The sequence below is a fragment of the Cryptomeria japonica genome, chromosome 3 (genome assembly GCF_030272615.1).
Source record: "Cryptomeria japonica chromosome 3, Sugi_1.0, whole genome shotgun sequence".
Taxonomy (NCBI): domain Eukaryota; kingdom Viridiplantae; phylum Streptophyta; class Pinopsida; order Cupressales; family Cupressaceae; genus Cryptomeria; species Cryptomeria japonica.
In genome coordinates this window covers 799,972,018-799,988,754 of record NC_081407.1, presented here as the reverse complement: position 1 = coordinate 799,988,754, position 16,737 = coordinate 799,972,018, and the positions used below count along the sequence as shown (strand labels likewise).

Genomic DNA, 16,737 nt, shown 5'->3' with positions numbered 1-16,737 from the left:
TTCTCTCCCTCTCCACCTCTCTCCCTTCCTTTGTACCTCTATCTATCTCTCTTAGTGAACCTTTCTCCATTCCTTTGTACCTCAAGCTACCTCTCACCTTTCTAATTATCTCACTCACTCCATGTATACCTCTCCTCCCTCCCTCATCATCCCTATCTTTCTCTTTATTCTTCTATCTCTCTCTCACCTCTCTAGTTTATTTTCTCTCTCTTCTTTTATCACCCTCTATCTATCTCACCCCTCTCTCTCCACATCTATGTCTCTCACCTCTATCTATCCTCTCTCTAGTTATATCCTTCCATTTCGACCCCTCTCCCTTTATGAGCTCTCTCATTCTCTTTATCTCCTCCTTTCATGGGTCTCTCACTCCCTCCATCCCATTCCCTAAAACCTATACTCTAAATAGTTTATATACTCTAAACTCTATACCATGGAGAGGTAATGACCTAGAGAGAGGAGGGAGGGAGAAGAGGAGAGACAAAAAGAACAGAGAGAGAGAGAGAGAGAGAGAGAGAGAGAGAGAGAGAGAGAGAGAGAGAGAGAGAGAGAGAGAGAGAGAGAGAGAGAGAGAGAGAGAGAGAGAGAGAGAGGGATAAAGGGGGGGTGGGTGAGAAGCCTATAGGAGGAGGGTGAGGTGAGAAACTAGATGGGGAGAGAGAGGTGAGATAGATAGAGAAGGATAGAGAGAGGTGGGTAATAAGACACATAGGGAGAGGTAAGGATGAAGGGAGAGAGAGAGAGAGAGAGAGAGAGAGAGAGAGAGAGAGAGAGAGAGAGAGAGAGAGAGAGAGAGAGAGAGAGAGAGAGAGAGAGGGATTAAGGGGGGTGGGTGAGAAGCCTATAGGAGGAGAGTGAGGTGAGAAACTAGATGGGGAGAGAGAGGTGAGATAGATAGAGAAGGATAGAGAGAGGTGGGTAATAAGACACATAGGGAGAGGTAAGGACGGAGGGAGAGAGAAATCGTGAGAGAGAGAGAGAGAGAGAAGAAGAGAGAGGGAGGAAGGGATAGAGATGGGGGTAAGAATGAAAGGTGCAAGTTATAGAGGGAGAGAGAGTGGGAGGGGCCTAGGGAGGGGAGAGATAAGTGAGAGAGAGAAGAGATCCCAAAGAGAGATAGGTCTAGATTTTTGGGAAGATAAAGAGAGTGAGATAGAGAGAGTGAGAAAATGATGACAAGATCATGTTGATTACTTCTCTCTCTTACATCTCTACCTCCCCCCTCTCTAGGTCTCTCACTCACTCCATGTCTACCTATCCCTCCCTCCTTCCTTAGCCCTCTCTTTCTCTTTGTTCTTCTCTCTCTTCTCTTTCCTCTCCCTCCTCTCTCTAGGTCATCACATCTCTTCTCTTATATCCCCCTCTATATATCTCACCACACTCTCTCCCCATCTAGGTCTCTCACCTCCTTGTCCCCCTCTAGGTCTCTCACCTCTCTATCTATCCTCACTCTAGTTCTCTTCATCCCCTCTTATCATAATCTTTTTCATACTTAATTTTTTTAATTTGAAGCTTGCAAGTTATATGTATATAATTATGAGTTTTTTCGATTAAATATGGATTGTTTTTATGATGTGTAGTTACAAATGTGTAAGTTAGTTTGAATGATTTTCATAATTAAGAATCCTTATCCTTTCTTCTCTCGCTTTTTTTTTTTCTATCTCTTTAAACCGTACAGTTTTTTCCATCAATTAAATGAGATATTAGATGTGCATTTAGGGTTCAATTTCCTTTATTTAGTTTCAATAATCAAATAACCCTAGTAATTGATACCTAAACCATAAAGGCATCTCATAAAAAATATCCATAATAAATTATTTAATTAACTTGTATGTCAATACCTAGTAATCAAAGCTTTGAGACAATGACATTTTCTTTCAATATAGATAGAATTTATTATGAATTTAATCCCTATTGGCCGACCAATACATGGATTAATAGGAGGAATTAACCCAAAGAGTATAAGTTTTATGATCAATTCATGCATATAATAAGAAAAAAAATCATGAAGCTATATAGTTTAGACACTTATAATAACGAGGAACAAATTTACGTATTAGAATAATTGTGTAGAAAGTATGGATCTAGATATAGAGTTGTTGATACTAGACATTAGATATTGAGATTAGGTTATTAGATTGGTCACATATTTTTAGAGATGCTTATTCACATGTTAGAGCCTATCATATATGCTAAGTTTAAAACTGGTGCACCTTATTTAATTTACATTTAGTTTAAATCTACAGTAAAACTTAAGCACCTAGTTAGGATAAGCTCACTTAGGTACTTATGTTAATTAGTCATTTGCCCATGTCTTATGCACCCAATCAAGACTTATCTAGACTTAATTGTGTTGCATTCCTTATACCATACTAGCTCATCTAGTTATCTCCACCTATTATGCATGTCTAGCTTTAGTTAGATCCATCTATAATGGATGTCTACCTTTAGTTAGTTTCCACCTATTATGCATTGTATTTATTTATATAAAAAATAGGCATATTTGTACTAAATGTAACAATAATTTTTCATTGATTCAATAAATAATTTTGTTGATTATTTCTATGCTTCTTCAATAGCTTTTTTAATTTATATTTTCTTGTAGAAGGTTTGTTAGTTTGATAGCTCCTATTGTGGATTATTTATCCTACATGGTATTAGAGTTGTGTATGGACACCTAAAATCGCCCTCATATTAACCATACTCAAATTTATCCTCTTTTAGTGTTAACTAAATAAACTTGATTATTTAATTAGCCTTCCCAATCATTTTTTAATCATAATTAATTTTTTATAAATAATTTATTTAATTTATGTATCTTAAATTATTTATATTATTTTATTCCCATAGTTAAATTTAAGAGCCTATTTAGGATAAGCTCGCTTAGGTAGTTATGTCAATTAGTCATGTGCCCATGTCTTATGTGCACCCAATCGAGACTTATCTAGTCTTAATTGAGTTGCATTTGTTCTATCATACTAGCTCATCTAGTTATCTCCACCTATCATGCATGTCTAGATTTAGTTAGATCCATCTATAATAGATTTGTACCTTTAGTTAGTTGTCGTCTACCATTCATTGTACATTTATTTATATAAATAGGCCTACTTATATTTTGTAACAATAATTTTTCATTTATTCGATAAATTATTTTGTTGTTATTTCTCTATGCCTTTTCATTACCTTTTTTAATTTTGATTTTCTTGTAGAATGTTTGTTGGTCTGACAACTCCTAAGTCTATGGATTATTTATCCTACATGGTATTAGAGTTGTATGTGTGGACACCTAAAATCACATACATCTTAACAATACTCAAATTTATCCTCGTTTAGTGTTAACTAAATAAATTTGATTATTTAATTAACCTTCTCAATCATCTTTCAATCATTAGTTAAATATTTTTAAAATAATTTATTTATCTTTTATCCCCTTTCCTCTATAGTCCAACTCTAATTAAATATATTTTATATTCATTTTGAATTAAGTTCATCCTTTATATATCTCTATCCTCTAAAAATTAAATAAATACATACTATGTATTTAATTCCTTTGTTGTCCACCTCATGTAATTAGTTGACTAGAACCAATTAGTTAACTAATAAATTTAGTTGCACATTTCATGTTTAAGCCATAGTCAAATTTGCACATGTCATGCATGTACAAGGACATGCTTCACACTTTCCAGCAATATTCTCTTATCAAATTTTATCCATTTATTTTTTGGACATGCTTCACACTTTCCAGCAATATTCTCTTATCAAATTTTATCCATTTATTTCTTTAAAAAGACTTTTTGGACTTAAAAGGTATCTTTTTATCCTCACCCTTTGTCTTTTTCCAAGAGAATCTTGAGTATCCAAATCCTTTTAATCTTGGATCTTTTTAGGTGCATTAATTACAAGGTTCCACTTGGAGGCTTCTCATTCTCTCAATCCTCTAAATCATCCTCACCTATTTATTTCTTAGATGACTCTCAATCCTTGATCAACCATCTATCAAATCTATAATTAGAAGCTCTTAGAAGTGATTTTCAAGAAACCCTTTAAATGCAAAGTTAGGTTGTTGTCCATTGAAGATTAACTTCATACTATCTCTCAAGCACAAACCCATTGGAGCGCAACCACACACATGCTATGTGTGCAACAAGGAGTTATCAATTAGAGAATACTTGTTTTATAAGTTCACCTTTGACCTTTCTTATTTAGAGGTGTAATTAGGTGTAGAATATGATTTGATTTTATTGTTTGAATATGTGTTATATGCTCTACATCTATATTGAACTCATAGTATGTACCAAAAAAGGGGAAAATTGACTTTAAAATATACAAATAAAACAAAATAAAGAGACAAATATACATGAATGATCAAAGTACTACAAAATTATTTCATTGATGAAAAAGGTACAAATGAAATTACATGAGAGACACAATAATGCTACTTAAATCATGTGCGCGCGCACACACACACATCTCTCTCTCTCTCTCTCTCTCTCTCTCTCTCTCTCTCTCTCTCTCTCTCTCTCTCTCTCTCTCTCTCTCTCTCTCTCTCTCTCTCTCTCTCTCTCTCTATATATATATATATATATATATATATATATATATTACAAGTGTGTGAAGACAACACTACTCAAATAATGCATAGGTAGTGAATTCACTTACAACAAGGCAACAATTTGGTAGTAAAAAATGCAAGTTCTTTTGGAGTCATAAATGTTGATCAACTAAAGGAGGTGGGTTCTATAAATAAGTATATACTGTCTATATGGCCTGTTAATGGGCTAGCTTGGGTTGATTTGATTGCAAAGGAGAAGGAGGAGGTTGTGTGGAGCAAACTAGATGAAAGATGAATTAAGGTGAACTTTGATGTGGTCTCAAAAGGCCATTCAAATTCGTTAGGAGTTGGACATGTTACGCGAGATTGGTATGGAAGTATTATTGGTTTGAGAGCCAAAAAATTGGCTGAAGGGTCGAATAATGAGGCAAAATCCCAAGCCACTCTCTTGATCGTTAGAATGACAATAAAAACTAGTTGTTGCAAAAATCCTTCTGAAAGAAGATTCATTGATAGTCATTAATGTGATTATCAAGAGAGAGGTGATCACTTGAAGATTGAATAAATACGTGAATACACTTCAAAATTATTTACTTTCTTTCAAAAAAAAATTAAAATTACCCACACATTAGAGGTGGGAACACTGTGGTAGATACATTATCTAAGATTGCAACTACATTAAATGATGGGTAAAAGGACAAAATTTGGGACTATCAAGATTTGGATCTCAATTTTTGAGGGGAATCATTACGAAGAGTGTTTTGGAGAAGAGAGAATCAGAGGTAGGTGATGGGTGGCGTGGGATTTTAGGGCATGGAAACAAATTTTACCTTGGTCACTCCAAAACAACAACTGACCTTTCTTGGCTAGGTGATAGAGAAAAGAATGAGAAGTCCATTTAAATTTGAGGAGCCCATTTTCTTCAAATTATGGACATCTTGTTGGGCAAGGAGTTCATGAAAACAATGCATCGGTATCGCTCCAATATTGACATTGTCTCTATGTTGATGGCAAGGGGATTGGAGCTGGGGGAACAAGGAGGAAGTCGACCGGGTGATGGAGCAATGTGCAAAATATGAATGGAGACATGGGATGAACTCGTTTCTGGCAATGGCACATTCAAGGGTGGGATTTTTAGCTTGGGATGGTGAATGGCTGCAAGCGGGGGATCTTGAGCCTCTGTTACAGCCCTGCATTCATTGGAGCATGATGTCCAACAAGGAGGAGTGGTGCATTGAAGCATAGATAGGGTGGAGTGCTCTGAAGGACTTCTTGCGAGAGAAGGAAGTAGAGCGGGTTTCAGTTGTGGATGCGACAACAAGAAGTAGCAAAAAGTGCCCGAATTTCAACCTAGATAATGGGTGAATGGCCCAACCTCTTGGGTCAAAGAAGAAAAAATGAATTTGGGAATGGCCCTTTTGGGTCTTTGAAGAAAAAATGAATTTGGGAATATATATATATATATGTTGGGTCTATAGTGTCAATTGATATACCTGTGCATTTTGCATACATTGTAGAGGTCTTTGTTTGCAACAAGGCATCAAGGGCTTTGATATTAATCATTTTCATAATGGGATGAAAGGTTGAAAGGTTGGACTGTAGTAGTTTCAGTATGGTACTAGCAGTTTAGGGTTTTATTTTTAGTCATAGTGTTTTTTTGATATATTCTATAAGGGTCATAGTTGGAGGGTTGCCACAATGTTCTAAAGTGGTCTGATACAAGGGATTGATGATGCACATTATCAATATTTACATGCTTTTTTATCAATAAAATATAGCTTTATTATCAATAAAAAAAAGTATATACGGTCTATATGGTATGTGTTCCATCTCATCAGAATGTATGGGTAACTAGCCAATACATTCACTTAATATGGAGAAACAAGTGCTATGTACATGGATAAATCCAAGGAAAAAGTAAAGAAGCACTATCACAACTACACATGGAAAAACGTTCCCTATAATATAGATAAGAAAGCGAGAAGTGATATGTCTAATGAAAACTATGTCACAACATAGTAGTGCGAGAAGATGAAGAAGCAACATCAAAAGGCCTAATATGAAGTATTTGTAATTAGAAAAAGATATGCAACAACACCCCCATTTACTCTCACTTGGACACATTTCTATGCATGTAAACTTATCCTGGAATCTCATTTGCATCTATTTCTAATTATTTATCTTATTACAAGACTAGAATTCTATGAACCTATCCCTAATCTCAAGATTTATATTTTCCTATATAAGGTCAATCCTATGGTACTCAAGATCAATCTCAAGGGGCTTAAGATCAACACTAAATTATAAAATTCAAATTCCCAACTCGCACCCTTTCTCATTAGACATTATAAGCCAACTTGGTACATGTTTGTGTGACTTACTATTGTGTCTTGTTATTTGAAGACAACCATCTATGCACTTAAATAGATCTAGGATTAACAAGGAATAATCTTATTATCAAAGAGTAACCATTCTAGGAATACTTGGTTTTGAAGCATAAAAAGAATCCATTGCATCAAAATATACATATAACTCATTTACATTACACACATTATTTTTGAATATTCATCTAAGGTTATAGAGATAATTCATCAAGAGAATTAATCTAAGAGAATTTGAACCTAGCAATCTAACAAACTCCCCAAAAGTTTTCTTAAATACCATCATATGCACAATCAAATAGTAAAGATTTTACTAAATGACGTAGAAATTTGTTGTCTACTAGATAAGTTCATCTATCAAAGAACAGATCTATTGCACTTAAAATTGATCAATAAGAAATTCTTAATCTATTCCAATTTCAAAATAGTAACATATTGATAACATTAATTGTTAAATATTGATACATCAATTTTTGAATATCTTATCTTCACTATTACAACAATAAACTGAAAATTAAATATAAATATCTTTTTTATTTAATTTCAAATTTCCTTTTATTAAATTTAAATTGATTTATGCTTTGATTGTATGCATTTATGTAGTTAGCCTGTAAATGCCCGATTTTATTGAAAGTATGGGCATGGAGACACCTTTTGTCTAAACTTTTATAATACACAATAGTTTTAAACTTTTGGTGGATTATAATAGTGGTAGCACAGCATGGAAGAATCTAAAAAGCCTGGAAATTATCTTCAATCTAGGGCTTTGGATGCTCTTTCAGCTGTGCAGAACTACTAGTCTCCATTACACAAATCTTTTACCTCGAAACTAGATTTTCAAGTAAGCCATAATGGTGTATTTGGTAGTTTACCAAAGCCCACGCTTTTAATATAGTTAAGAAGCAGCTGAAGACAGTACATTGGATTGTGAAGGATCTCTGATGCCTTCTCCCCATTTCGTCTGATCATCAATGGGTATTATATTACTTATTGCATTGCTTGCTTCCCCATTGGATTGGATCCCCCTGCTACTGATAATGGAGGCTATGGCGTTTACAAGGGCGGCTGTAAACTTAGGATCTGAAGTAATGGCGGCAGCAGTTGGAGTAACATTCTGAATCGATGACTGAGAGGAAAATCTGGACAGAGCTTCTTGAATGGCTCTTGCAGCGGGATTGTTGGGTGATGAATCAAATAAAGTTTGGTTCTGTAAGTGCAAAATCTGGCTAAAAAGGTCGTGGTTCGAAGATGAATTTGATGAATTGGATTTGTTATATGCAGGATTATGAGGCTGAGCATAGTTGAGGTGAGTATTGTTCATGGGATTCAAACTGGGAACTGCTGGAATTGATTGGTTGGTATGATGCATTGTGTTAGGACGATGAGGGATGGAAAACAGGTTGGGATCTGTAGATGGGTATTGGAATTGAAGAGGTGAAGTTGGAGGCAGTGATGTGGATGATGATTGTCCTGCTACTGAACTGTGTAGGTTTAATTGTGAGGTGGGTTTATTGGCGAGATCTAGTGTGATTGTGGGGAAGGAAGTTGAGGTGCTTATGGTGGGATTGGAGGCAAGGAATTGGTTTAAGTTAGATCTGTATGGATTGTTGCCAATCATGGCTTCCATGGTTGAGGTGGAACCAGAGAGAAGCATGCAGGCTGCTGAAGCTGTGGTGGATGCCATTGCAGTTGCAGCAAGAGGAAGTGGATGGTTGTGACTGCCATCGTATGTTGTGATGAGTATAGCCTTGTCATCTGGACATCTCTGTACCTGCACCATATTAATGCATTAACTCATCATCATCTTTATCTTTTTGCTTTAACTCATCATTTTTATCTTTTTGCTTTGCACTCTTTAAGGTAAGAATAAGACGTAAGGAAGAAAATTTGGTGGAATCAAACCAACTAGAAGTACCACCACAACGGGAGGAGGATCCCCGTCCACTAGAAGGTCCAACCCATGGATCCCCGTCCACTAGAAGGTCCAACCCATCATTATCTTTATCTTTATTTTTTTCTTCAAGAGCACTGACTAGGGAAGGGTTCAACACAGCATCATTTTTATCTTTTTGCTTTGCACTATCTAACAAAATAATAAGAGTTAAGGAAGAAAATTTGGTGGAATCAAACCAGCTACAAGCACCACCAGTACGGAAGGAGGATCCTAGTCCACTAGAAGGTCCAACCCATTCCTCACACAAATGATGGAAAGGCTGAACCCTAATGATATATATATATATATATATATAAAATATGTGAAGAGTCTGTATGTTAAAATTTAATTAAAAAAATGGCTACCTGCTTTCTAACTGGGCATCCAGGGGCCACACTGCAGCGATAGTAAGCTCGGGGACAGGGATTACCCTTGGCTACTTTTTGCCCATATTTCCTCCATTGGCACCCATCTTGCATCTGAAAAAATCAATGCCAGCGAACAGTGTTTTATTAACAAAGATCAACCTAAAAATAATAAAGTTCCAGAAGGGTTAAAATTGGTCTATGGAACTGTTAAAAATTTAAAATAATATAGAAAAACAAAATACCTAATGTGAATGTGACTGTGGGTCCAATTCAAATGATATTTATTTGCAGTAAGAATTTTTTTGACTGGAAATCAATTAAAAAAGATAACCATGCAATCATTATATGAAACGAATTGTTATCCATGAACCATGTACAGTTTCTATATATTTTATAAATTTGTATTAAAAGGGTATTGGGGTTAGTGATGGTTAAACACAATAGTAATTGTTTAGATCCACATAGAACAAAGAAAAGTATCAATGGAACTTGGTCTTACTACTGGGGCTTCGCATCTGACACGTACAGACACTCTGGCTTTTTTAATGGTCGGTGTAACTTCTGAATTCTCGCCTGAGTTCTTGAAAGCTTTATATGACTTCATCAATCCTCCCTCTGATTTAGTTAGAGAGAAGCTCTCTTTGTTATTTTCTTCACTTGTTTCCTCTTCATCCTTGATAGCTAAACTCAGATTGAATCCTCTGAGATGCTCCTGTGGCCTCTTTGAGCTTTGCACAACCTCTTTCCCACTTTCTCTGCCTGTGGATTCTTCCTTAACAGCTTTGGTTGAGGAGAAATTTGTCCCAAGGGACAGAGCTACCAGTTCTGATTCCTCTTCCCACTTTTCTGATTCCTGAAACAGAATCTATCTATAAATTTCAGTTATCTGTTCGTTATGAATAATTTGAACATTAATGGCTATTATAGCATTCTATCAATGCTCACCTTTGGAGTCTCTCCTAGTTGTGGATTGTTTTCACGTTTCTGTGCTTTTTCCATTACTTTCACCAGATGTGTCTGAAGATTTTGATAATTATCTATTATCTCAAATAAAGCCAGTTTCAGCTTCTTGTTTTCTTCTTTTATCTGGTCCACTACTGCATGTAGAGACTCAATCTATTCACACACACAAGAAACAATAATTAAACTCATACAAACAAAATTATTTTAGCCACTGTGAAATAGAGGTTAAAAGAAGAAATCAAAGATCGACTCTTACCTGAGTTCCTTCAGAAGGCATATGTGGTGAGCTACAATCATCTATAGTTGATGATCGATCATCCTTATGGTTTTGGATCTGCAGACCCACATGATTTTTATTTTCAATGTTAGTTGGCACAAGTTTTTCAAGACTATCTGAAATCAACTGTGCATTTGTTTTATCAAAGTTTCAAATCACTCTCCATTGAATGCAATCTAAAACATCAATAAAAACATTCACAATTGATTTTAAAAATAATCTTGTAAAAATTATTTCCATATCTTAAACTATACCCATAATTGCATAGTTTAACAGAACATTAGGCATAACACTCCCCTTGAGGTAGATCTTTGGTAATAGTGATTTCTAGTTAAGAAGTAAAGCAAAAATAAGATAAACCCAATTCATCAGCTAGTTCAACTGAACATTGGATATAACACTCCCCTGGACTGAAATGGATCTTGGCAATATTGATTTCTAATTAGGAAGAAAAACAAAACTATGATAATCTCTATTCACTATCCAAGGCTTGCCATTAATTTAAAGGGTGTTGTGATAAGACAAATTTTAGAAAAACTGTTTAAGAAACAACTGATTTGGAAGACCATAATAGGATCTATGAAACAAGAGGAGCCTGCTCATATGTTTTACATTCATGAAAAACAGATTCAAATGATAAAACTTAAACAACCCAAACATGTTTCTGATATTTAGAACATCTAAACCGCCTACCAAAAAAATTACCCTCAAATGATTTGAACACCCAAGCTATTAAAAACACTAGATATCCATACCCAGTACATAAAATTTAAAAACTTCTTGATTTAGATTAAACCCAACACACCTTGGATTGCTCAATAATTTCACAATCACTGACAGATGTAGAGAATTTCTCACAATCACAACCCTCCATAGCTTCTCCAACCTCCTCTTCCCCACCATTCCTTTCAACCTGCTCTAAACCATCCACCGAATTCCTCCCTACCATTTTCTCCATTTCAGATTCCTCCCCATCAACATTATCACCCTCCAATCTAAGACTCAGACCGATCTCCATAACACCACCAATCCCACCTTCCAAAATCCTCATCTTTCTGAAATTAATACCCTGATGACAGTCACCATCATCATCTTTATGCACTGAATCCATTACAAGATGCCTTTTCATCTGCTCACCTTAGTGACTCACACCTAAAATCTGCTGTGCATAAGCTCCATAAGCCACTAAACAATGCTATAATTATAAAAACCCCACAATCAAACCATGAAAACCAGAGTCTTGTGAAATGTGAACCCTATAGTGATTGATATACGTGGGAACATGCAATGGAAATTGTTGCATGTAAATTCAACGCCTGACGTCGTTTTGGCATGTTGTTTCTCCAGAGAAAGAGACTTGGTACGTGAGCGCCGCCGCATGCTCCGTTATCTCTTCAATTTCTAGAACAATTTTCAACTTTGCTCAGGAGTTTTTGTGAAACCCAACAAACGTGCAAAACAATTGACCACTACCAATACAAAAATTAATGGAAGAAAGACGTAGTCGTCACTGCTATTTTTTTATTTATTTTTTATCGTGCCTCGATTTCTCTGAAAGAGGTTCATTTTTTTCAATTGGCCAGCATTTTCCACTCTACTTTGACAAAAAGATTCAATTTTTTATAAAAAAAGATTGAATGAAAACCTGGAGGTGCATAAAAAAATCCCAAAGGATTGAATTTTATGATGATTAACGAATTGATTTGCAGGTCTTGTTAAATTGTGTCTGTCAAAAGATCAAATTTGATCTAATCTTGTATTGGGTCATTTTAAACTGATGGGAATTTTCAAATTTAGCCTTTTGTCGGAGATGCTGTAATTTTTTTTTTTAATTTTTACGTAGTCGCATTGAAGATTCTCATGTGGTTTGAATAGTTTATATTTTCTTTGACTTTTCTCTTTTAAAGTTGAGCGTATGTAATAAGAGGCATGTAGCACACCATTTTAGATACACCCTGCTAAATTTAGCTATAGCCTTCCCTTTTCCAAACATATGTATAATGTAAGCACCGTCAAGTTACAACATGTATTACTGATAATAAAAATTTCATCATCTTACTTAATTTGATCAAGTAATAATCAATATTTATTATACTTTTAATTAATTAGTAATGTATTGCAATCGAAAGGATTAATCATTATATGACACTCGTTTAGTTTATAAATAAATATATACATTCTTTATATGTATCTTTGAAGATAATCAATTAAATCTTATTGATAAGAGATTAGAGTTGCAGCTAGAAACAAGAAATGTTAAATTAGATGTAGAAATTATATAAATGTGAATGCGATATTTTGTTGGATATAGAAGATAAGGTTAAATGATGAAGACATACAAATCCGATTGCCACAACTAAAAAATTAGGGTTCACTCACATAATTGTCTTAGATTCTCTAAATTGACTATTTTTTCTTTGACTAACTTACATGAGTGTGGATATGATCTCCATAAGAATGGATATGAACTATAAGTTGTAGAACAAAATAGGCAAGATATGGAGTAACAAGATCTACTTGCCCTAATCATTTAATAAATAACTCTAATATGTAAGGACCATTAGTGCTTATTTTGAAATATTAGGATCACATTATCCTTAGTCAAATACTTAGTTGGATTGATTCAATAGCTTTAGAACAAGGATTATAGACATCAAGAAAGAATGTAATAAAGGTAGGATGATGTCATAAGAAAATAATATAAAATATATTCTCCTTCAATTTTTTTCTTTTTGGGATCTTGGTCCACTCTTTTATTAAATTTTTTTTTTTTAAAATGAACAAAATACATGTGTTTTAGAAACAAAAAATGGGAAGTTAAAAAAGACAAATCTAGAGTAGAACTTCTATAGCTTGATGTCACAACGCCATCGAAATATGGCAACATGGAATAAATTTTTTTTATTAAAATTGCATTGAAATGAAATAGGAGAAAATGCATTTAATCAAAGGAATGGTGACTAGGAAGGAAGGGATGATGTGCCATTAATAAGGCATGAATACTACTTGAAGAGTATGGGTGTATATTAAATCATAATGTGCTGTAGTCAAGGTAGGGAGATCCAATGAAGGACATCCCGTCCTTGTAGCCTAACACAAACACCATGCAAGATATACCGGTAATCAATAACACAATGCTAGAAATAGCAGAAAGAACAACCGATAACATCACATAATACATAACCGGTAAATAGTATAAATAGTTCTTATAACGGATTGAAGAATTACATATGCCACATGTTGGATCACAGTCTAGGATACAAACAATGCTTACGACACAAACATGAGATTCGCAGATCATCCAAATATCAAATCGGCCTCTGGAAACAGTCTGTCGATTCTACCCTAATCCAAACCTCAGCCCTTCCGACTTTAGTCCATCAAACCAGAATCTCGCTGGTTCTACATCTTCGCTCGATCTCGAACTTCAGTCTTCTATCTTCTATCCTATGTCCTCTCAAATGATTCACAAACTTTTATTTATACCGTCCGCAAATAATAACAACTTAATCAGGTCGACCCAAAGACCAATCGGTTCATGAAACGTGCTAACGGTAACATGTCGACTCAAATCATTAAGAACAACTTCCAATGCACAAAACATCACGCGGTCTTCTGGGAACATCGGAAAAGACACAAGAAACATAAATCAATGATCTGCAAGTCACACAGATCAACCACAACCCGATCAAACTTCGCTCAACACAGTGCAAGACTAATCGGTAAGAACATATCAACCGGGCCAATACCGGAATCGAAAACTCACCGAGATTAAACCCAAATGCCATGAAACTCAAACACAACAAAGACAATGAACTCAAGGGAATAAACCCAAAACCATAATGCTAAACTCTCAAACATGAATGAATGCCACGATCTCCAAGAAATTCCACTACTAACTGCCTCAACTGGTAAGAACCACACCAGTGCTCCTGCATCACAAGGAGAGAGGAATTTTTTCATGTGAGAAGGTTTAAAAACTTTAGCAAACATAATTGACAAGTGTAAAAGCTACTCTCCAAAATATTTGCCAACAACCTCTTTGCTTGCAAAAAAATGAGTAATAAATTGGCTATGGATGTCGAACAAAGCTAAAAGGATAAAATATTTTTATCATATAGGTTAGCAGTGAAGAGGAGAAGGGCATGTGGGAGCAACAACTAGAAAAGGGATCACTCCCAACCTGGGATGATGTCACAATAAATTTATATAGAATATATTCTCCTTTAAGTTATTTCTTATAATTATTCAAGTGTGGGATAAGGGTCCACTCCCTTTTTCATAATTATAGAAAATGAATTAAATATTTATGCATTAGAAACAAAATATGGGAAGTGAACAATGGAAAAATTAGACTAGAAATTCTATAGCTTGAATGCTAAAAAAGTTCTAGAATTGAGAAAGAGAACCCAAGCTATTAGCATTGTGAGTACAAAAGACTAATTAATAGACCACAAGATGTTGATAAAGAAGTTAGAGGGTATATGAGAGACTTTAAGAGGCCAATTAAGAAAAGTCAAGTTGTTAAAGTTATAAATAACACCTAAAATTATTACTTTAGAATGCTACTTAAAACTTAACTAAAAAAAGAAGGATAAAAAATATCAAGATTGCTTGGTAAAATGCTTCCTCCTACTTCTTGTGAGGAGTGCATCCATTGTCTAACATTTGATTTCATCCTCATGACCTTCTCATCATAGTTTTTTTTTGGTTTTAAATCTTCATTCATTTACACTTAATTATAGCTTTAGTACTGATATTTTCTAATGATTCAAGAGATGTGGATGTATTTGGGGGAATGGTACTAGATCATCATTTCAAAATAAAAATCAACATGTTATATTCCTTTCTATTAAGATTTTAAAGGATGAGAGCATTTTCTTCCATAAATTTCTCTATACATTGTTGAAATTCTTTCTCACTTGGATCAAGTGTCAATTTATCCCAAATAAGGTCTTTTATTTAAGGTTTTTGTGTACTAACAATGAGTATAGGCTTCAAAATATCATTGAAATTATAGAAGACTCAATTTTGACCAAAATCTCCATTTATCTCCTAAGAATTTTTAAAAATATTATGCCAAATGAATTCTTTAACACATAAACTTGATTTATTTAACATTTTTTTAGGTTGAGTATCTTGGAACTAAGATAAAAATTTTATGTGCACCAAACAATTTTGTGTGGCTCAAGTTACAAGAAAAGCACTTAAGATGAAATCCATCGAATTTAAGAATAAGTTCTAAGTTTCTTACGAGGAATGAATATTAACAATATAGATATTGAGCTTAGAGAATGAATCATGATACAAGCCTTGAAAAATCTACATTATAAGTATATTAGTTTGTTATTTTTAGTTTTAATTTTTTCCTAATACAATCGATTAGTTTTTTAATCAATCCTTTAGATCTCATGATAAAATATAATTTGTATAAATATATCTAAATTATTATAAAATTGGTGATTTGTATAGTAATGTTAAAAAGGTGTAATACAAGGTGAAAAATAAACCAACCTTACTAAAGAACTATAGGCCATTCTACTTCGTAAAAATGCAATCTTTTGTAGAGTTAAATTAGGACAAAAAAAAATGATCCAAAATCTCCACCAAAGGGACTAGAAATTTATCCAAAGTAAATTCTAAGTATCAATTCTTCCATATGATAGGAATCTATCCAAATATTTTGGAACAAGAGAGTTTCTATCATTGTCATAAATAATTGCCTAATTGATTTCATTACAAGTATGGAAGTTGATAGGATCAATTGTTAGTAACACCTTTATATCACGTAGGGAGAGATGAATTAGAGTATTAGTTGAGAGAGGGAAAAAAAATTGGATTTCATATCTTGCCACTTCATTTTATAGATCTAATTCATTTACCATAGTGTTGATGGTTGTTCTGACATGTCTCGTCTTAGGTGAGAATTCAATATAAACTCACACCTATCTTGAAAGGAATCAAATCCAAAAATGAAAAATGACGATACCAAGGTCCCTTTTAATTAAGTTTTGACTCATTGGATATCTTAGTTGATTCATTTTGTTGTTACATCAAAGTGCTTATAAGATTTGAACAAAATTTGTAACAAAAATTGGACATAACATAATATTTTTAGATTTAGCAATCCATAAGAAAATTCATCCTAGCATATATTACCTTAAAATATCACTTTCAAACTATAACCAATAATATGTTAATTTATGTTCATAAAATATCTACTCTATAATAGTTGTGTGCATGTTTGGAAATCCTATTTTGATAGT

At 34.1% G+C, this 16,737-nt stretch overlaps 1 protein-coding gene across 2 annotated transcripts; it reads right to left on the bottom strand.

The window, feature by feature from the left end:
* Window positions 1–7,533: 7,533 nt before the first annotated feature.
* On the bottom strand, window positions 7,534–11,929 carry LOC131044368 (probable WRKY transcription factor 61). Of its 2 annotated transcripts, none has more exons than XM_057977686.2 (6): window positions 11,277–11,929; window positions 10,451–10,528; window positions 10,177–10,347; window positions 9,731–10,096; window positions 9,229–9,342; window positions 7,534–8,701 (listed from the first exon to the last, which is right to left on the bottom strand). In XM_057977686.2, the coding sequence occupies exons 1-6, from the start codon at window positions 11,598–11,600 to the stop codon at window positions 7,826–7,828; spliced, it is 1,929 nt and encodes a 642-aa protein (XP_057833669.2). In that variant the 5' UTR covers window positions 11,601–11,929; the 3' UTR covers window positions 7,534–7,825. The 2 variants fall into 2 exon arrangements, with proteins under 2 accessions (XP_057833669.2, XP_057833670.2); XM_057977687.2 differs by having other exon boundaries at window positions 9,731–10,084; window positions 11,277–11,923.
* Between the last annotated feature and the right edge of the window lie 4,808 nt (window positions 11,930–16,737).

Excerpts from the sequence above, each read along its gene's own strand:
- LOC131044368 (XM_057977686.2), bottom strand. The coding sequence starts at position 11,600 with ATGAAAAGGCATCTTGTAATGGATTCAGTGCATAAAGATGATGATGGT. Across the intron at positions 10,529-11,276 it reads AAATTATTGAGCAATCCAAG|ATCCAAAACCATAAGGATGA; the intron begins GTGTGTTGGGTT and ends GTGGGTCTGCAG. Across the intron at positions 8,702-9,228 it reads GATGCCCAGTTAGAAAGCAG|GTACAGAGATGTCCAGATGA; the intron begins GTAGCCATTTTT and ends AATATGGTGCAG.